This window comes from Lytechinus pictus, chromosome 16 (assembly GCF_037042905.1).
Source record: "Lytechinus pictus isolate F3 Inbred chromosome 16, Lp3.0, whole genome shotgun sequence".
In the NCBI taxonomy this organism is placed as follows: domain Eukaryota; kingdom Metazoa; phylum Echinodermata; class Echinoidea; order Temnopleuroida; family Toxopneustidae; genus Lytechinus; species Lytechinus pictus.
In genome coordinates, this window is record NC_087260.1 from 4,672,978 (window position 1) to 4,695,841 (window position 22,864).

The 22,864-nt window shown below is 35.9% G+C and overlaps 2 protein-coding genes across 2 annotated transcripts in view; one reads left to right on the forward strand and one right to left on the reverse strand.

Moving 5' to 3' along the window:
* LOC129279389 (major facilitator superfamily domain-containing protein 6-like) overlaps positions 1–18,429 on the reverse strand; it is a 38,107-nt gene extending 19,678 nt beyond the window's left edge. The window contains exon 1 of the mRNA XM_064111418.1: positions 18,008–18,429. Coding sequence (XP_063967488.1) covers positions 18,008–18,392 — 385 coding nt within the window. The 5' untranslated portion in view covers positions 18,393–18,429. The remainder of the gene's footprint in view (positions 1–18,007) is intronic.
* On the forward strand, positions 236–13,236 carry LOC135157038 (uncharacterized). The gene is made up of 4 exons (XM_064111436.1): positions 236–464; positions 3,705–3,794; positions 4,916–5,071; positions 11,473–13,236. Exons 1-4 carry the CDS (start codon positions 314–316, stop codon positions 11,757–11,759), a joined length of 684 nt encoding a protein of 227 aa, XP_063967506.1. The 5' UTR covers positions 236–313; the 3' UTR covers positions 11,760–13,236.
* Positions 18,430–22,864: the final 4,435 nt, after the last annotated feature.

The window sequence follows — 22,864 nt, forward strand, 5'->3', positions numbered from 1 at the left end:
AAAAAGAAAGAAAGGTCATCAATTTAAAAAATGGGGGCACACCTCTGTTTTAATGGCATTTTTACATTACAAATTTTTAATTTGCTTCTCAAAAGGATCTGCGCCTGTCTGATTACTATACAAATTGTCAAATTGTCAAATTGTCAATACACGTTTATTGTTGTTTGGCTTGAGAAAGGAAATAAAAACACGAAAAGAGGAGACTATTCACTGGTATGCACGACAAAGCATTCATCTCTGTAGTGATCCTTTGAGCATTATTTATTATTCATACTGGTATTTTATCTCTTCTATAACAGGCGCACAAGGTGTAATGACATCACCAACGATCTTCTGTGGTAAGGAAAGTGGAGGAGATGAAAATTACCTAGGTCAGATGAACTTGGAAGAAGTCAATCCTATCTTAACTGCATGGGCATCAGAATACGTGTCACCTGGAAGCAAATTTATAGCTTGCCGTTCGGGTACGTAGGTACTTTAATTAGGGTTGATACTGCGAGGCAGCGAAGCGACCGTGCGGGAGAGGGTGTATGTATCATGAACGATAAGAATTTTCAGCCTAAAAAAGTTCTCGTAATTTAACGGGGATTCTTGTGATCGAGGCGGTTTGAAACCACCATCACCACAAAGATGAATTTCTGTACTTTTTCACAATGTCACTCTTATTTGCGGCACCTTTTAATCGGGTCAAGATCACATTTTTCCAACCAAGGTACAAGACAAGATTTAAAAAAATTTGGAGTAGCATAAATCTAGTGTTCCGATTGGCTGGATAAGGCTTCAAAACAACAACCGCAGGTAATTTGATGAGATAACCACATGGGGAATGTGACCTTGCCGTGAACCCAGCACTGGAATCGTTGAGTGTGTGGTCTCTTTGACCAATCAGAGAGCAGTATTCTTGTTTTCAAGATGCTTGATGTACTTGGCCAATGAAAAGTGTGATCTTGACCCGATTAAACCAATTCTTGTTTTGAAACCTATATCCTTTTAAAGCATAGATATTCAGCTTTATCATGATTTCAAAATCATTTGGGCTCAAACAAAGATAAAGTATAAAAATTACAACTTTTATCAGGTGAAAATTATCATTTTGTTGCATATTTTAGATCAAAAGTTTGACCTGCATTACAAATTCTTTGAATAAATCTAAACACATGACCTGAAAGAATGATTCTTCTACTTTACAATGATACCAAAATCATGAAATTCGATGTATATTTAGAGCAGCAATGAGCAAATTAAAAGAGGTGATTTGTTCCGCATCAAGCTCATTAAATATGCAAAACCTCTCTAGTTATGAATATCACTTTTGGTTGCACTTATCAAATCATGAAGATGATAATATTTTAAGGGCATAAGCGTTTGTCAAGTCGTTTCAATGTATTCCTGCAATACCATGATACCACACTGAATGTATTCGACGTCTATCTCTTGTTTATCTATTTTGTTTCTAAGTGAGCACATTTGACCCCTTTTTTATCTAAAGGATTACATCTTCTTATATAGAGACTTTTCAAAATAAAGAACCAACTTCTAAGATTTTAACCGCTTTTCAGTGTATTTTGGCTACCAATGACGGTTTGTTGACCTTTTGACCTTTCCCTGACCTTGTCTTGACCCTTTATATCTTCTGGATAAGGACTTCTGAAGATGAACTTATCAAAATCGAAAATAGAAAAGGACACACATGCAAAAATAGCTTTCTTAACACCTTCAGTGTAATTTGCCATTTAACGAAAGGTCGTTGACCTGACCTTTTGACATTTCCAGTCATAACTTGTTAACGGGAGGTCAAGAGTATATGATTGTGTACAAGACCAGGGGCGGAAATCTCTCCCAAAAGATAGAGGGGACAAGGGGCAGGAAAATTTGACAAGAAAAAAAAATGGTTATCACCCCAAAAGTAAGGTCATCTCGTCTAAAATACATGTTTAATTCCGATTTTGAATGATGTATTTCTTTTCATCACAAAAGACCAAAAATAGTAGGGGGCATTTGATATTGTGTCCCCTTACTATTTTGAGTAGGGGGAAAGCGTCCCCCTGGGATTTCCGCCCATGTACAAGACAAACAATTTGATGTATTACTCAACACAATCGGGGCAATTTCAAAAATTGAAAAATTGACCCCCATTGACCCCATTTTGACCCCTCACATGCCACATGGTCAAAATGACCATTAGAATTTTGTCACCAAGTTGAAAGCTGTTCCTTGTGATGTCACCAATCACATTAAAGTGAAAAATCAGAATTAGCCAATTTGTCGAAGTATAGTAGTATAGTATATTTATTTAAACCATATCAAACACAAACAGTGGTTCAAACCACAACATCATAGAACTCAGAATGATAGGTTTGGGACCCCAGTGAAGCACAACTTGTTGACGGGGCCCCTTTGCATAGTGTTATATAACAAAAGTAACATATTTACAATGAGTATAACTAAAGAACAAATGATTTAACAGTATAATAAAAGGGGTAGGTTATAAATGGTGATGTTTCTGCTTGCCCAGTGTAACAGCCTAAATGAAGCAGGGCCAGGACATTCCCCCGCGCATCCTACAACCTCATTTATTGAAATCGGTCCAAATTTGTGAATGCATATAAAAAGCTCAGGAAAAGACACCGCATCAAATGAACGGGAACCCTAAGGAAACCGAAACACCACCATTTTTACCCCTCTATAGACAACCTCTAATAATAAATGCACACATGTAACCCCCCCCCCTCGTATACACAGGCGTAGTAACGCACACACACACACTCACACACACATACACTCTCACATGGAACCTCACTCATTGCAATCTGCTTCATGATTTATACACTCACACCCGACCGCAATCTATCGAAAAGGTGTTTTTACACAATATTTTATATCGAGACAGAGCCCAGCTATTTCTAACGTCATGAGGTAACTTATTCCATTCTTTAACACAAACTATTTTAAATGAATTCAAAGCAGTTTGGGTTCTTGCTAATGGCTGATGGAGAAGGTTTCTTTGACGAGTATGATAATGATGGATGGAAGAATTTTCCACAAACACATGACACAAAAATGCATCCTTGCGTGATTGACACTTAAACATAAATGTTACACAGTTAAGAGAGACCAATTCATCAAAAGGTAAAATTTGCAGTTGTAAATGCCTGACTATGTAGTAAATGGGTACAAAGTAATCGTAATAGAGCAGGTAGTAATCGTACACTGCGTATTATTATTGCTATTATTATTAATACCAATGTTATTATCATTATTATTATCGTCATTATTATTATCGTTATCATCATTATTATCATTAGTAGTAGTAGTAGTAGTAGAAGAAGTAGAAGTAGTAGAAGTAGTAGTATTATCATCATCATCATATTATTATTATGATTATTACTATCATTATTATCATCATTATTATCATTATCGTTATCATCATTATTATTAGTATTATCATTAGTAGTAGTAGTAGTAGTAGTAGTAGTAGTAGTAGTAGTAGTAGTAGTAGTAGTAGTGGTAGTAGTAGTAGTAGTAGTAGTAGTAGTAGTAGTAGTAGCAGCAGCAGCAGTAGTAGTAGTAGTAGTAGTAATAGTTGTAGTATTAGTAATAGTATCACTTGATTATTATTATTATCATTATTATTGATCGTTTCGCATGCCATGCGATATGAAACGCATAACTATATTCAAAATATTTCATAAAATGCATTCCAGATCTTTGTAAGAACGGTGGCATCCGAGAAGCAGAAGGCGGAATTCAAAGATGTCGCTGTCCAAAACATTACGCAGGAAAGTACTGCCAATGTAAGTATATATCATTGTTAAGATCCGACACATTGCAGTATTCGTTGTCAGTACCTAAACATGGGAAATGAAATAAAAACAAATTATGTATCTAAACCCCTCAAAAAAGTTTGGAAATCTGAGTTTGGCCATTAATTTCTCACAACTCCCAATTTTACCAATGCATATTTGACATCATTCAAAAGATCATTTCATTTTCTTTAAAATTATACCATGCTTGTTATGATCATGTCATCACGAAAAGAGCAGGATTCAAAAGTGTTGGATGAGGTCTGAAATGAAAAGCTGCAAAACGAGCAGAAATAGTCATGAAGGGTCAATACAGAACATGATTCTTTTGTCTGTGTCAATAGAGATGAAAATCCATTCAAATCAAGCCCCTGCTTCTTCATTTTTTACGTTTTGTTGTGGTTTATGTAGTGATGGTTCTGTGAGATAACATGGTTTGAAATACCCATGCATGTTTGTTTGTTTCTTATGTGTTTGCTTGTGCAGAGGTGTGTTTGATTGCATGTTAATGTTGATGTTAAGGTGCATGAAAAAAATTAAGAGAAACCGCTGAGAAACTCACTCATCACCAAGAAAAAAAAAGTGACTTTCAATATTGTGTCATTTTGCAACTTTTTAATTTTGACCTTGCCTCACATTTCAAGGCACTGCACCTCCATGTGAACCATAATCATATCATGTAGGGTATCATTTTAAAGACAATTAAATGATCTATTCATTAATATAAATTACACATTGATATTTACTAAAAACCGGGGAGGGATTATCGATCAAAGCCAGATTTCCAAACTGTTTTGAGGAGTTTAGTATTAGACATCCTGAATTTCTGACGAAATATCGAAAGGCTGGGAGGATGGCTTGTTATTGTTTAATCCCAAAATGGCACTTTCATGAATACATACATATATTATGAGCCCTGATGTGATGATTACTCGTTATTTTGTGCAAGTTGAATTTGAGACTCCGAGTGTGATCGAGGTTTTTGCCATCTTAAGATAATATATTGTTTTGACCGGTCTAATTCTAATAGGGTTTTGTAGTGTTCGAATGCATGTCTCTCCGTTTGAAATATAATTCATCTAGTCACTGCTGGTATTCTTTCTTCACTCCAGATTGTAGTTTCTATATAAGAAGTAGAGAGGGATTAATTGGCGGTATAAAATACTCAAACGATAGGACTCGCTTCATGTTGAGAACACGCGGCGGGAATGGGCATATCCTTGCGTTTGTTGGTCTTGCCAACAAGATGGTAGCCCTGATCTATATCCGTAAGTACATTATGTGTATTCACTTTTCAATATCATGCTTCACTAGGCGAAGTGAAAAGGCAATTTCAAGTCACCAGACTGAGGTGATTTTGTTATGTTGTTCTTTATGCCTGATGTTGCCATCGTAAAATCATAAAGGTAGCCCGTAACTGCTACATAATAGGCCATAATAAAAACTAATCGTATAAGCTTCAAATCAAGCTAATTAAATATGAATTAACACTATTCTTAAACATTTCCATGTTGGAGCTAAAGGGAGTGTGTTGACAGGAAGTGAATTCCAGAGCCAAGCCGTCCTTGGTATATAATACGAAGATTGATGAAGAGAAGTAATAATAATAATAATAATTTATGAGATTTGTATAGCGCACTTTCCATCTTGATTAGATGCTCAAGGCGCTTCAGAGCAGAACAACAAAAACTATTTACATATAATACATGTCTGAACAATAAGTCAATGTCTATCAAAAAACACTCTTATACAGGTTTGTTGTAAGGTTGCCCTTGAAGGTGGTCACTGAAGTCTGGGTTTTCAAACTCTGTGGGAGAGAATTCCACAGGCTAGGCCCTGCATGAGCAAAGGCCCGTTCCCGCATGATTTCTTTGCAACTGGAATTTGTAAGAGATTAGATGATGAGGATCGTAATACCTTGGTCACATTTGCTCTACGGCGGCCTTACGGCGAGTCGAAAACAGCCGTTTTAACTTTCTTGTACCAGCTACATAATATAGGGGGGTTTGAATTAAAATTAATAAAACGGCTGTTTTCGACTCGCCGTACGGCCGCCGTAGAGCAAATGTGACCAAGGTATACATTTCTTGAGGGTTGGTAATTATGCATCAAAGACCTATTGTAACTGGGGGAAGTTCCATTGACTATATGAAAAATCAAAAGAAGTATTTTGAAGACTATGCGTTCCTTCAGGGGCAACTAGTGTAGAGTTTTCAATATAGGGGTGATGTGGCTGCGCTTGCTAGATAGAGTTACAATACGCGCAGCTACATTTTGCAACCTTTGCATTTTCCCAAGTTGAGAATCTGGTAAGTTGTGAAGGAGGTTAAAACCAAAATCGAATCCTGAAGAAATGAGTGAATGTACCAGTTTCTCTGTTCCTGAGCGAGTGAGATATTTTCTTATGAAGCCAATATTGCGCAATTGATAACGAACTGATCTGCAAATGCTTGTAATCTGGTTGGACATGGACATGTGAGAATAAAAAATAACTCCAAGATTGCGACATGATTTTGACAAGGGGATGTCATTGCCTGAGATAGAAATGGAATCAATGTTGAATTTGTTAAGTTGAAACTTTGAGCCAAAAACTAAAAAATCACATGGTTCAAAAGTAACGAGTTTGACTTCAACCAAGGGTCAATGTCCAGTATGCATCTTTCAAGATTACACAGGGCTTGTGTGGCACTAGCTTGATTGGGCGAGAACGAGGTGTTCGACTTTTGGACAGACGGGAGGGTGGCAGCTGCAGTAGTGCGTGATGAGCCAAGGGGGGGGGGGATTGCCGCGCAGACAACTTCAGAGATGGTTTCAGGAAGAAGTGACGATAGAAGGTACAGAGAGATGCATCATTTCTCCGGTGCTCAGGTGGATACAACCCAACATTGGAAGGGTCCTTGATTATAATAATGATAATGATAACAACAATTATAAAGGAAAAATGGTAATAATAATAACAATGTTCACTTATCAGACAGAAAGTCCAAGAAAATAAACCAAAAATTCTTCAAAAGCTAATCACAAATACATTATGCAAATTCATTATCATTATAGATTTTCCTTCCATTATAATATCACAAGATTGCCTATTCACACAGTAGTGATATAAAAATAAAAAAACGGTTTGAAAAAAAGGACGAAAAAAAATGTTTGAACGTCAGAATTAAGGAAAATCACATGTCTATAAAACAAAATATCTGCTCTAGAAGTCGACACCTTAATCAAATAAAATGTTCCCTTGACCCTCTACCAACATGTTGGAGAAATATCCTAAGTGCATGTTGCATGTACTTCCCGAACTTGTGCGTGTTATGATGTTTCCTACTGATCTTACAGCAGCGATACTGTTGCCAGTCATGAAGAAGGCATCATTATATAAGAATGCATTGCAGAGTTACCGCCAGGTTTCAAACATATAGTGTAGGTCAAAATCATAAAGCGGGTCAGGCTCAGACAATAACTGAGCATATTCATGACAATGACCTAGCTGAGCCTCTACAGTCAGCGTACAAGGAAAATAACAGCAGAAAAAAAGCACTACACAAGATTCAGTCTGACATTCTCCATGCTATCGACAGCCAGAATGCCAATGATGGTCCTGCTTGATTTATCGGCTGCGTTTGACACGATTGACTACACAATGCTGTTGACTCGTCTCACAGACAACTTTTGAGTTAGAGGAACTGCCCTTGAAATTTTAAGTCTTATGTAGATGATCGAAGAAGCCGCGTTTTCGGGTCTTGTCAGTTTTCGAGACCACACACATTGCATTATTGCGTTCTACAAGGATCCGTCATCGGACCACTGTTGTTTACACTCTATGTTCGTCCGATTGGAGATATTAGTCCGTTTCACCATGTTCAAATTTTAACTTTTGCCGGAAATTTTTGGAGAAATTGAAAACTATACATTTTTTGGAAACGTTATGGTATGAACTATCAGAAAACAATGTTTTGTTGCATCGACTTTTATATGAGCGCCATCTTGGATTTGAAAGAAGGTTTTCGACAATATCGGCTTCTAAATAACCTAGAATCATGATTTTTGCATCTAAGCCATGCACCATTTCTGACTTCAAGGAGTCTTGTGTTATCGAAATAATCAACCTTTTTTGAGAAAAATATCATTGATGCATTAAAAAAAAATATTTTCAATGAATTATTAGACTCAAACTTAGGTTAACTTTCAAAATATGTGTTGCAAATGATGTGACCAGAATTTTACTAAATTTCAGCAAGGTTAATGTTGCTTAGGTTGTCGTACACACTTCACAAACTTTCATAAATCATTTAGCATGTTTTTTCTGTTCACATGATAAAGTTCAAAGGTCAGTTAGGGTCAATGACTCATGACCATGTGGTGGTATCAAATCTTATCAATGTTGCCTTTTTAAATGTCACCGTAACTTCAAAAGTATAGGGATCTAATTCATGAAACTTGGACGTGAAATGACAAGTATCGCTGATCATCTTACATAGAATTGTGCTTATCTTTATCCGCGAAGCGTCGGGGGGCATCGTGTCCCCCCCCCCCCTGGTGTCTACAATCACGGACCTGTTAGGTCCTAGCCTATAATCTAGGCGAAGGCTGCAGTTATTGTCTTTGCTGTTATGCTGAACACAAGCGATATGTCTGATGTGGCAAAGACTTTGAACTGCAGCCACAAATTCGTAGTCTTTACCACATCAGACGTATCGCTTACGTTCAGCATAAGGCGTCATGTCAAAAGTCCATGCAGCGTTCTTCACCGTCTTTCCCGCATCAGGGTTTTCCCCTCGGCTTTCCCGCCCAGCGTTCCATTGTCTTCAACGGGACGGCCGCCATCAAAGGCCCATTGATACCACCGTTCTTTTGTCTTTCCTGCCTATCTTAGTTTTTGTTGACAGACCGAATGATCCATTCTAAATAGCTCCCTCTATGACCAAAACAAAAGCGTGCCTTCATAATGACCGTCAGACACAGATCTGAATACTATATTGTACAGATCAGTACCGTCGGATTGGACAGTTTGGGTCTGTATGACAGTTCGAATCTGTAATAAAAGTTCGGGTGCAATCATAAAGCCACGGTAGCTCAATGAACGGGGCAATCACGCACAATATGTCATAGATCGTTACGTATCTTTAACATTTGCTGCAATCACCATGAATCTTCTTTTTGTGATGGGAAGAGGGTCAATTCGTCATGTTTTAGAGTGGGAAAATATCATAGGATTCCCCACATTTTCGATTCGTAGGACCATAAGTCACTCGTAGACTTCATGTTAATTTGAAACAATCATTATTACTCCGCTTTTCAAACAAGTGTTTGGAGCAACAACAAAAAAGGAAACAAAATGAATAATGAAATAAATATGACGGGAAGCACTTGATATTAATTCCACTTAAAGCACAGATTCTTTGTAGATCAAATTGTTAGATACTGTTTTTAAAAAGTTGTATTTTTGGACGGGCAATCATTTTCCAGGTTCTTTCTCTCCTTGATTTATAAGGGAGCGGTGCTACAAGGGAAGGGGAAAAGAGGAAGAAGAAAAAGAAGTCAGGGGAAGAGAAAAAACGAAGAGGAAGCAGGGGGGAAATAAGCAAATTGGGATGTTAGGATGAGTGAAAAGACCGTGGTGAAAAGAGGATTAGAGGAAAAACAAAACAAAATAGAAAAAGGGTATATGTAGGAAAAGGGAAATGGGAAGAAAGGATCGAGCGGGGGATCGAGGGAAATTAAAAAGGGAATAGGAGAGGGGGAGATAGGAATATGGAAATGGATAGGGACAAAAAAGGGGGAAAGTGGGAGAGAGAAAGAGTTGGTGGAGAAGCGAATGGTAGAGAGAGGAAGGGGGAATGGAAAAGATACAGTAAAACAAAGAAAAGGTTGAACGGCAACTTAGGAAAAGAAAGTGGCCATGTTAAAAAGGTTATCTACCCTTTGCTCCATCATATGTGTCCATTCAGGTAACGAGGGGAGAAAAACAAATTACACCTATAACAGCACGGAGTTAAATTGGCCTCATCTTCACTCTGATGGCGAACCCTTTAACTAGCACGGGCGGATCCAGGACTTTCCAAAGGGGTGGCACATTTTCCGTAGTAAAATTTGACAAGCAAAAAAATAAAGTTTTCACCCGAAATTTAAGGTCATTTCGTCCACGAAAAAATTTTACAAGCGAAAAAATTGCATAAAAATAATGATAAAAAAGGGTCCTGGTTTTCAAAGAGGGGGCATATTCCTGGTTTAAAACGGGATTTTTACTTTAAAGGGGAATTCAACCCAAATAAAAACTTGTTTTTATAAGAAAAAGAAAAATCAGACAAGTTGATAGGTGAAAGTTTGAACAATATTGGACAAAAAACAAGAAAGTTATGAATTTTTAAAAGTTGTAAATATTGGTAATCACTAAGCATGGAGACTTCAAATTGGCCGCATATGGGATGGCATAGTGATGTAAGGCAAGGACTACTCTTCCATGTACTCCAGTACATATTATGGCTACAATGTCATTTTTCCCAAAAGTTTTATTTCAAATTATTTTTTTTTCATGAGGACATAAAACAATATACTACCTGGAGTATATTTAGATTACTGCCCCAGGGGAATGGGTACTTATGATAAAACCACAAATCCCTGATAATAAAGTACATGGCCTATGGGAAAGTTGTCCTTGCCCCTTGTCATAATTTACTTACCCAGTTGCCAATTTGAAATCTACATACTATTAGTGATCTCAATTTTAAAGCAGCTATAACTTTCTTATTGCTTGTCCGATTTCTTTAAAACTTTCGCCATTCTTTTTAATTTATTTTTCTCCTTCCCAACACAACATTTAATGGCCAAGGCTGGATTCCCCTTTAAAAACTTTAATTGTGCCACTCAAAGGAGGGGGGTCGAGTACGGGCCGGTTGTGCCCCCCCCCTGAATCCGCCAGTGCCCTCTGGCAATATTTCATTACGAGATACAGAACAAAAGAAGTATGGAATAAAACAAAGGAAAGCTAGAATGAAAGTGAGTGAAAATGAAATAAAAAGAAAAATGATAGAAATAACCAGATGAAATAAGGAAATAAGGAAGAGAAAAGGAAATAGCATGTACCGAAGGAATATAGATGTCGCATTGTTGAAGGTCAAGTCCACCCCAGATTTATGTTGAATTGAATGAATTGAGAAAAATCAAACTAGCGTAACTCTAAAAATTTCATCAAAATCGGATGTAAAATAAAAAGAAGTTATGACATTTTCAAGTTTCGCTTACTTTTCAAAAAAAAAACAGTGACATGCACAACTCAAGTACACGCTCATGAGATAATTGCTGATGTCCGTCTTACACTATTTCTTTTGGTTTTTATTGTTTGAATTATACGATATTTCATTTTTTACAGATAATTATGACAAACTGCATATTAGCTACATGCTACAATTTAGAATTATTATTTTTCTTTAATATGTCTGTTCTATCGCTGTTTCTTTTTTTTCAAGTGCCTTGAGCACTTTGTTTTTGTGGATGTGGCGCTATAAAAATAACTGATATCGTTATTATTATTGTTTTAGTGTTTAGTCACTGAATTCGGGGGATCATGATTTAGGAAAATTAATTGCTAAGCGCAGCTATTTATCAATCAAGTAAATGAAATGATATGAAATGATTTACCCTCAAATTGAATGAAACTTGCATTTATCAGATATCTGCTATCAGAGGCGTGTACTGGTCGTGGAACAAGATCATGGTGGAGTTCATACGGTACATAAGAGTCCAGTGCTGAGTCAACTTCATTGCGGATCATCTGAATACGACTCATTTTGGATTGACTACTCGGATGAATTCTATCAAATTGGTTTCCAGGGAAATTCAACCCCTTTTTTGAATGTGCGTCCAACAGTGCATGTGGAGATCACAAGCATTCAGCTGAGAGTAAATTTGCCTCCTGGTGCGGACTGGATGATTGATCTACCGTGTGACTATAGCTGATTCTGAGGCGCACAAGTACGACTTAGTTAGAAAATGCGGGAAAAAAAATGAGATTCAGCATATTCTCTTTTGATCACGTGCTGGGTAATTGTCTGAAGAGAGAGGACAACTTAAATAAAAAGAAAAACATTTTAAAGGGGCACAGTCTACGTTTTTTTTTTATTACTTCGGTCTCCATATTTTGATAGTTGGATTAAATTGCGCTACTCATCTTGAGTGCGGTTTTTTTTTTTCATCTACATGTATATATTTTAACTTCAAAAGGTCAGGAGAGCATTATTTTCATCAAAATTTATTTTCGACAAGTTGGCGGATCTGACAGCTTTCCATGATTTTGATTGCCCTATATAGAGGCACTCAGAGTTGTGACAGTCGGATAAAATGTCCTTCCTTTCATGAAGGAAAGACCCTCGCCAGACGATAAGTGGGGGGAGGGGGTAGTAACATATATCTTTAAGAAATTGAGAAAAATTGCCGAAGTTTTGGTGAAATCCATCAAAGAATAACTGATTTTTTTTATAGTGTACTGTATTAAAAAGATGAACTGCCCTCCAATATTTAATTTTAGGGGAATAATATAAAATATAGTCAGGGGCCTTAGCAAAATTTTGGGGACAGAATTTACAAAAGCGCTAATTTTTGCATGTGGGTCCCTGGTATCAAATGCTTTGATTCTACATAGGGTGCCCCGAAATCGGTGAAGGGCACCCTATTTTAAAATGCTAATTTATGCCAATTTTATGCAAAATACACAAAATTCACCATAACTCACTTTGAATAATTTTCAAAGGCCATTTTCTTTTGCATTTGGGTCTTATTTTGCTAAATATTCAACTGTAGGTCGATATTTTATAAAATTGGTGAGTATAAATCAATTTTGAATGTTAATTTATGCAAATTATAAATAAAAACACATATCTCGGAATATAGAATTGTCAAAATCAAAATTATTTTTCCACATGTGTCACTGGTACCAAAAGCATTAATTTTTAAAACGACTCGATATCAGTGACTGGAATTCTATTTCACAGTGCTTATTTATGCAAAATCACACAATTCACACTGTTTACCGTAATTTACTGTATATTACAAACCTAAACTTTTCTAGAAGCCTATTTTTTTTGGTATTTGGGATTTATTTTGATGGGGCATCAAATCTAGATTAATTTTCTATAAAATTGCGGAATGAAAATCAATTTTCAATGTTAATTAATGCAAATTTATGCAAATTTTAAACAAATTCGTGTAAAACACATGAAATGTCATATTTTGGGGTTTAGAATAGAGGGACTAGCACAAAAATGTCATTATGTATAATAATACACTGTTACACAATTCATTCATTTTGGTGACTTTCAATGCGACCAGAGGAGTGTTTCATGTTTAAAATGCAAATATGTAAATACTGTTCATACCCCTTTCACAACAACAAAAAATGGAATAAATAAACCATTATTCAATCTTTTTTTTTCAAAGCAGTTCAAGAGGTCAGATTTCTTTCCCAGGTAGAGTTTTCCCGTAAGAAAGAGAAGGAGGGTATATGGATGGATGCACAACTATGTAATTTTTGAGAACATGGACACATCAGATTGAGCAAAGAGACCTGTTCCTTCTGTTTCTGTCGTCCCTTGGTTGACGGTGACCTGAATCATTTCAGTGATTTTTATTTATTGGCTTATGAATTGATCTCTGTCGCTAAAGCTAGAGTTACACCAAAACCAAATTCTCCCAAATAATTTCAGACCGAATTAGAGTCGAATCGATTCGGGATAGATCCCGTATCGGAGCATTTTGCCAAGAATTGACTTTCCAAAATTGTCCAAGTGCCTCCCAAAATCCAACCGAATTCTTTCCAAAATACATCCCAAATGTGGCTCGAACGAAATTTGTCGTGGCCACATTCGGGAGTAGTTGGAGGATATTCGGCTGATTTTAAACATTTCAAAACGAACAGAATCCCTCAAATGTTCCCGAACCCCCCCTGAACGTTCTCATATTCGGGGAGGGAGAACAGATTAGTCCCGAATCCTCCCGAATTGATTCCGGGAGCTCCCCGAACCGGAAACGAATAAGTACCGAATCCAGGCCATTTTGGGAAGAATTGGTCCGAATTTGTTCGGGAGAATTTGGTTTTGGTGTAACCTTTGCTTAAAGCTGGGGTTAGAACGGAACCGAATCAGCTGCAAATCAATCCAAATACACGTATTCGGGTGGTTTCAGGAATATTTTGTTTTGCCTTCGCAAATGCGAGAAAATTGGGAGGTATTCGGGAACATTCGCTGTGAAATTCAACTCATTTTGAAATATTTGTTCAAAACCTGCCCGATACCCTCCAGAATACTCACGAATGTGACCACAACAATCGGGCCACATTTGGGTAGTATTCGCATGACATTCGGTTGGATTAGGCTGTTAGGGGAGGCATTTGGAGTTTTCTGGGTAGATTCGGACCTTGTATCATTCTGGGCATAACCGTCCCGAACCGTCCGAGCTCGGCGCATTCGTTCTGATTCGGGTCAACATTCAGGCCATCGTTCGGCAGTAATAGATATCGGGTCATTCGGCTGGATTCTGAACATGCTTGGGTCGATTCTTGCCACTATTCGTGTTGGAATTCTGTTTTTTCGGCCAAAATTGATTTGGTCAATTCTTGGTGATTCTGCGCTGAATCGGGACCTATTCTGGACCCATTCTTCTCTATTTGGGGAACTACCCAAATCCATCTGAATCAGTCCATAATCGGGCAGAATCAGTCAGAATTTATTCGGGAGAATTTGGTTTTGGTGTAAACCTAGCTTAAACCAGGACTGACTGTGATGTTTTCTTGCGACTGTACTCTGGTTATCCTCTAAATGTTTTGCAGTGCCCAGGTAACAATACAGCGTTGGACCAACGTTGGGAAATTTTTTCCCAACGTTGCCTCAACGTTGGCAGGCAAACGTTGCATTATCGATAGAAGTGCACGCGCATACATCGTCAGACCCACAACATTTCCAACGTTGTCCAGCAACAATGTTCCAACGTTGTCTGGCAACGTTGATCCAATGTTGGCTAAATAGTCAAATACAACATTGCTACAACGTTGGTAAGCAACGTTGCATCATCGATAGAAGTGCACGTCCATACATCGTCAGACCAACAACATTTCAAACGTCAGTTCAACGTTGTTCACCATCAATGCTCCAACGTTGGTATAATGTCGGCTGAGTCATCAATAACAGCGTTGCTGCAACGTTGATGGGCAACGTTGAAGCAGCGATGGACTTGCACGTGCATACATCGTCAGTCCAACTATGTTTACAACGTTGGTTCAACGCTGTCCGGGAACAATGCTCCGTTGTCTGGCAACATTGCTCCATTGTTACAACGTTGTCACAACGTTGCTCCAACATTGCTCCAATGTTATTCCAACGTATGGCAGTAATTAACAAAACATTAATTGGTTTCAAGGTGAAGTCCACCATTACAACTCTACACTCTAATCTTTATCATCATGTTTTATCCTGTCCTAAAATCCTACATCCTAATCCTATAATTCCTATCATCCTACACCTTTCCACTGAATCCTGTCATTGACTCCTATATATAGAGCAACTTTGCTATACTTGACAGAATACAGTTAATATTATTTTCCACACTTAACCTTGAAAATTTCACTTAGAATAATATGTTTTGATTATAAATGATATGGTAATGGAGCCACATACTTTTCTGAAACTTTTCATGGTGTAAATATTGAATAAACATAAATACTTTAATTATTATAGCAATATTACCTAAAATTTTGGTCATTTACTGATGTAATGAATATTCATGAGTGCATAATCATTATGTCCAGATGAGGCAGGTATGACAGCGTTGGTCCATTGTTGGTCCAATGTTGATGGAAAGTTGATTAAACTTTAGTCCAATGTTAGTCCAAAGTTGGCGTAAACGTTGATTCAATGTTTGTCTAATATCGGTTAAATGTTGTTGTAACGTTGATTCTTTGTTGGTCTAATTTTAAACAAATCCAACGATGCGCCATCTCCATCAAACAGTTTTCAACACTGTGCCATCATCATCTGTAACCTGTTCATGATTCTGTCAAAAGACATTACAACTATTATTACAGCTATTCATTTATTTTCATTCTTTCTTTTACAAGTCTCTTCACATAATTAAGAGGAATCACGTGTTACGTGTGATAATTATTGAGGCCTACAGGGGCGGATCCAGCTTTCGCCAATAGGGGGGGGGGGCGAAAAATATTATAATCAACATTCTTCTCGATTGGCCGTTATATAATCAGATTTTTTGCTGGTTTTTCAGGGGTAGTCCTAACTAAAGACTGAAGTTTTAAGTATATGTTGGTTTTTATTGTTATAAACAAGTTAAGGTATCTCATGTGGTCTTAATATATAATGCGAGCGCGAAGCGCGAGCTCAAATTCTTTGATATTTTATGTCTATAGACCTGAAGATTCTGAGAAGATTTTATAATCATGAAAAAAATAAGTATCCAACTAAACAATGCGAAATTTTTGATATTCCGACCTGAAAACTGTACAGTCTAAGCGCGTTTTTATTTTAATAAAGAACAAAGCTGTGTGTCTCAAACAATTAAATGCGAGCGCGAAGCACGAGCTTAATTTTTTGATATACTGACATGATAAAGGAGCATTTTGACAAATTTTGGTAAGAATTTCCAAAGAGGATAGGTAACTCACAAATCAAACAATGCGAGCGCGCAGCGCGAGCTGAAAATTGTGATATATACTAACAATTTGTGTAAATCAAACAAAATAATGAAAGCTTGATGTGCGAGCTAAAATATTGTGTGCAAATTGATTTCAGAACTGGATATATAAGTGCCATTTAATCCTCTTGAATGGGATTCACTACACAGGCAATGGTCTATAAAACTAGGACCGCAGTTATTTCATACGTCGTTCAGACAGTTAAATTGTAAGGTTTTCGATAACGAAACGATAAATTTATTGTACAAAAAAACTGAACATGCAGAAAATGAACCACGAATAACGCGATATAAAATACTTATGCATCGACAGATAGATAAATGGTATTTATTGTGATAAGAATTCAATTAGCAGCCAAAGGCTGAAATACACGAATTTGTACAGAGTAATGTTTCAGTAAACAAACAAGCAAAATAGTATTTTAAAAAAGAAACAACAGTAACAAAGTATACCAATGTATAATATTGCAAAAGGGATACGTAAATAAATGTATACAGAGGGAGAAGTAATGCCAAAAGGAGGAATGGGGAAAGGTTAGGAGTAGACTAAAGGTACATACTTTTAGCATAATGAACATTTTAACATAAATATATATTTAACCAATGTTGAATGAATAATAATAGATTAAAGAGTGGATTGTATGAATTAATACTTGCCTTTTTTTTAGAAAAGAAACAAACGAAAGCTATTAATTAGGGTCAAATTGAAGGAGGAAAACATGTATTGCATACAAAGGATGTCTAAATGAAACAGTTATCTGAGTTGGGATTGTTCTTGATATGCTTGATAATGATTCTAAAGAAACACTGTGTTGATGGTAACAGTAATCTGATAATAGTTAAAGGAAACGGGGTCATAAATGATAACTAAAGAATTATTCAAAAGGAATTAAAAACAAAAATAAGAGGACGTTGAAGTAGTATGATCTGTACAACAAATATAAATACACAATGTAAGTTAACGTGGGTTATAACATTATGAGCCAGTGGCTTTTCGAAAAAGAAAGTTCAAATGATTACTGCAGAAATTAACAATTACAAAAATATTTCAAAAGTCAGTTAAAGTTCAATAGAAGCGACAAATATAACAACAAAGGTATAAAAAATATATATCGAAAAATGCATACTGAAATAGAATTTGAACAAATCTTTGTGTATTTTCGTCTCTATATGACTTGTTGTCTTACAACATGTTAAATAACTAATCATATGATCATTCCTTCAACCTACAATAAGTGTTACTTCTCACGTTATACGCATATTCATTTCTATTTTTCACAAGCCGATGTAGAGAGCTTCTCGGCAGATTTTCAATAATTTTCTTACATTTTCGTCGAGCATTTAAGTCAATATTGTGACTTTTTTCTCTGATTCTTTATCTCATTCCCTGGAAATGAAATATATAAAAATATGAACAAATAATTATTTAATACACGAATCTGAAACGTCCATTCTTTGACGGAAATGCCCAGAGGAAAAATATATTGGGAGCACCGCTACGGATATCTTACCCTCCAATTTATTTTTACTACCATTTCTGTCTTGGTTGTCTCTGGATTCATGTTCATCATCATCATCATGACAAATATCGTTATTTTGGGTCGCGTTGTAATCATTATCGATTCGAGAAAACCGTTCATTCAATGGTTGACGTAGCTGCTCAAGTTCAAGAACCACTGATCCTTCACTTAAAGTTTTAGAAAGTTCTATCCCGTGATCATCGCCTTCGTTCTTGTTGGCCTTTTGGTGGTCGACGAAAAAGTGTTCGTCGGTATCGACATCATTCTCCTCTTCTTTAAACTTCCCATGCTCTGTCATTTCAGCTGTATCAGCTCTGACATCACCATATGTCCCGACAGCTTGGACGCCATGACTGTCGTCACTGTCCCTATCCATGCTGCACCTAAAGTACAGTTTATCACGAGAGCTTGAATTAAACGAATAGGCTTAAATATCTATATCGAGTTCCTATAGTTTGTCTGGATAAGCGATCTTAGTGATGCAAGATTACTGTTGTCATAAATTTTAAAGTTGCCTGCCTGTCGATTTAAATGGCAATTTACGAAAGAGTGCACCCGACGTTGGGAGCAAACGTACATAACCCTTTGAGTCAGATGCATTAATTTGTTTTCAATGGGTTTACACGGCGCGTATTGTTGAAAAAAAAAACACAATTCATTGAAACGCGTAACGTTGTAAATCCGATAAAGGGAATGGGAAAAGCTCGATGAACAGGAGTGAGCTATACAAACTATTTTTCGTCATCTTATTTTTAACTGAGGGAACAGTTTGTTTTGTTTTTTACCTTAACATGAATTGACAATATTTTTTCTTGGGTCCTACCAAAAAAGTGTGACGGCTCTCAATAAAATATGACTGCCATTTTCCCAGAAAATCGCATTTTCCGGCCAAACCACCGTTAATTCACAAGCGTTTTTTGTATGTTTTTACTCATATTTTAGAGGTCAGTTCATAATATATATATATATATACACACACACACACACACATATATATATATATATATACATATATATATGCAATCATAGGCGGCGGGGGAGGGGGACACGTACGTCCCCCGTAAATTTCAGGAGGAGGGGACGGTCCCCCCCCCCCCCTAAAAAAGAGAAAGAAAAAAAGGAAGGAAGAAAGAAAAGGAGGAAGAAAGGAAAAAAGAAAAAAGAAAGAAAGTAAACCGAACACCTGAAACAAAGAAATATTAAGACCTATATAGTAAAAAAAATAAAGTTTTTATTATGAAAAATACACAAATATAAACTCGCTCCCAAATCGACTTTTTTTTCAGAAAAAAAAAATTAGACAACCAACAAGAAAAAACTCGCACCACGGAAAAGAAAATATGTATAAAAAAAAAGAGAAAACAGCAAGATAAGAATAAAAAGAAATGTGAATAAAATAAGGGGAGTGGATGATTGGAAAATGAAAAAAATATCGGGACATTATATATTTAAAAAAAATCGCTCATACTTCGCGCTCACATTTCCTGTTAAAGGGATGGTCCGGGCTGAAAATATTTATATCTTAATACATAGAGTAGAATTCACTGAGCAAAATGCCGAAAATTTCATTAAAGTCGGCTAACAAATAATTAAGTTATTCAAGTTCAAATTTTAGCAATATTTTGTGAAAACAGTCATCATGAATATTCATTAGGTGGGCTGATGATGTTACATCTCCACTTTCCGTTTTCTTATGTTATTACATAAAATCATAATTTTTTCATTATTTCATACTTGTGTGAATAATATGTCTCCCTTATAATGAAATAAGTCGCAGCAATAAATTTCTAATGCACTAAATCAGTTTTCAATCCAATTTTTTTAGTTCTACTAGGAAAAAAATGAATAAACCTAATTTCATAATAATAAAATACAAAAGATGCAACATGTATATAATCAACGAATGGATAGTGCAAAACACCATGTTAAGAGTGCTCGACTATATGGAGCAAGAAACAAACAAGTAGAAATTAGTGTCCATGCACTACACACACACATCCTCACACACACCCACACACATACGATCTGTCAGGATGAATAAATACAGGTCTGAAAACAAACAAACAAACAAGTTCATATTTAGTCCATTAAATTTATAATGTATCATTAATCAACATTTATTGACAATCTTTTTGACGATATTGATCAATAAAATCCAAATACCAAATAGAATATATAGGAAATTCAAAAATAAACTGCAACAATTTTGAATTGGATTCAATTCTACAAGAACCCGCAGTATAAACTTGCAGTAGTGTAGCGTAATTTTAAAAACCTTAAATATGGATCATAAAAAACAGACTGAACTCTTACTCTGAAATATTAATCCGGAAGTCCTTTTAAACACCAAAACAATAAAGAAAACAAACGGTGAATAAATAGAGCGTTCGATGAGGCGTTAGCAATAACAACTTTAAGTGGGCAATAAGCTTTATACGAGTCGGAGAGTTGTATATTTAACTTCTAAGTTTAAAAACTACATCGTTAATACCAAAACCTACATACAGGGCCTATGTTTGTTTGTATATGATTATGAAGTTAAACGAGAACCCAGCTGTCAGTGTGAAGCATTCATCAGTCAGATCATGGACCTATTTGGTCAGATCAACTAACTTCCAAAATGGTTTGTGAGGGATTATTACTTTCATTCTTCTGGCTTGGTAAGAATCAGTCATTTATTTTTCCTTTAGAGAAATTAGAGCCATTCAATATTATTATTATTATTATTGGTTACCTATAGGCCCACAACTGTATGATATGTCATACAAGGAATTATTTGTAGCAGTTAATGCCTTTTTGCCTGTTGGTACATCTGAATTCAGAATATTCGTGAACTTGATGAAGTAATCCTGGCTCAGTAATTAGGGCGTAAAGTATATAGATAATGACAATGTGACAATGGCAATGGGTGATTTCAAGTTCAGTGTTGACCTTTTGGTGTTGGTGTTAGGTCAATTTTACACGATTATACCACCAAACATAAAATGAAGATGGTCCCGAAAAGTCACTCACTAGTTGTTGAGATGTCAATAATGTGATCTGGATCAGTTTTACAAACTCTGAATAAGTTTTGGAGCTAGGGGAAGCAATCCAAATTCCAACATAAACACCAACACCAAGACCAACACCAGACTTGAAATCATCCGATGTGATTTTTATTTTCATGTCATCCGAAATGGGTATTTAAGAAAAATCATAAGTTTACATTTACAATCAGAACAATAATTTGAAGATTTACAGTTTCATGTACAGATTTTACATTAAATCAGTAACAATTTTTAGATATATGAAGAAAAAATGATAAAAAGAACAAATAACAAAATATGTATATAAAATGAAAATAAAAAATTTACAAAAACTACACCAAATATTCTCGCCAGGTCTGGAAATTTTAGTGTACATCTGCATGGCATAAACTAACCAACGTAGGCCTACATTGAGTGAAAAAAACAAAAGAAAAAACAAAAACAAAATCAGTAAACAAATTGTGAAAATAAACTTCAGACATCGCGTGCTTTAAAATTGTGCTGTCATGATTATGATTGCTTCATTTAACTACAGTGCGTATCAAAAAAAGTTTACACTTAGAACAAATCCTGTAAAATTATATATTTGTAATATCCTGACGATTTTTCCACATTTTAGCATTGGTACAGATCCATTTAAGCAAATGACGATATAACTGTCGAAAAATATTTCCGCTTGAGTGAGCACCACTTACTTTTGAAAAGTTGGTAAAAAATGATTTGCGCAGAACTTTGAAATAGTTATGCGAATAAAAGTAGACCTTAATCATGAAGAACACGTGGAAATTAGCTAGTAAAATTGATTTGAAGGAATCTTTTCCTTTTTAAACTTGTTTCCTTGCCCAAAACACTTCGAAGAGTGCATTGCGCTCAACCCCACTCCCCCACACACCGAGTCCATCGTGATGATATTTGCTTTACACTGAGCTGTGATTTACATGAAATGGCTAAGGCTTTAATTTTCATTTTGTTAATCCTTGCCAAGCTAGGGAAAAGTGTGGAGAAACAAGTATTAAATGAAAAATTAAATGTAAACCAACTTTAAATGATAAAAACTTAGTGAAAAATGCTGGAGATGTCTGATATAAACTTTTGTTCAGATTCAGTTATGTCCTCAGATCCAGCTGGCACAAAAAGGGTCAAGGTTGTGCTTACTAAGTGTTGAAATTTCAAATTTGGGCGGCAAAATTGTTACAAAATGCTTGAATGTATCCTTTTTATTTCAATTGGCTAAAAGTGCGAGGAAAAGTTATGAGAAATGCTTCGCAGGGTAAGTTTGATTTCGCCCTTTTCCCTTGACACAGCATGAAAACAAGCATTTCTGCGCAAACAGATTTCTGCGAGCTTTACAAAAATGGACAGTGCTCACTCAAGTGTAACATTCTGTCAAAAATTTTACTTTCATTGGATAGATGAGACCCAAACCCATAATTATATGTGAAAAAATTACCCACATGTTGTATATTTTTTAATTCCCAGGGCTTTTTCAAAGTGTAAACTTTTTTTTTGATACGCACTGTATAATACAATTATGTTCACATCGAATAGACCTGTCTACTTTGAACTAAAGTGGAGCATTATTTTTCGACAAATTTTGCTTAATTTATTAAATCGTTGACATTACTGGTAATAAATAATTTATTCATCTTCAACGGCCTATTTCTGAATTACATTTTCAGGTATTTTCTTCTTTCATTGTTGAAAACAAAACATTCAAACAAATAATGATATTCATCACCAATTTTTAATTCCTTGAATTACGAATTGTACAACAACAATCTGATCTGCTATTTCATTAAATGTTCCAGTTACAACGGGAATT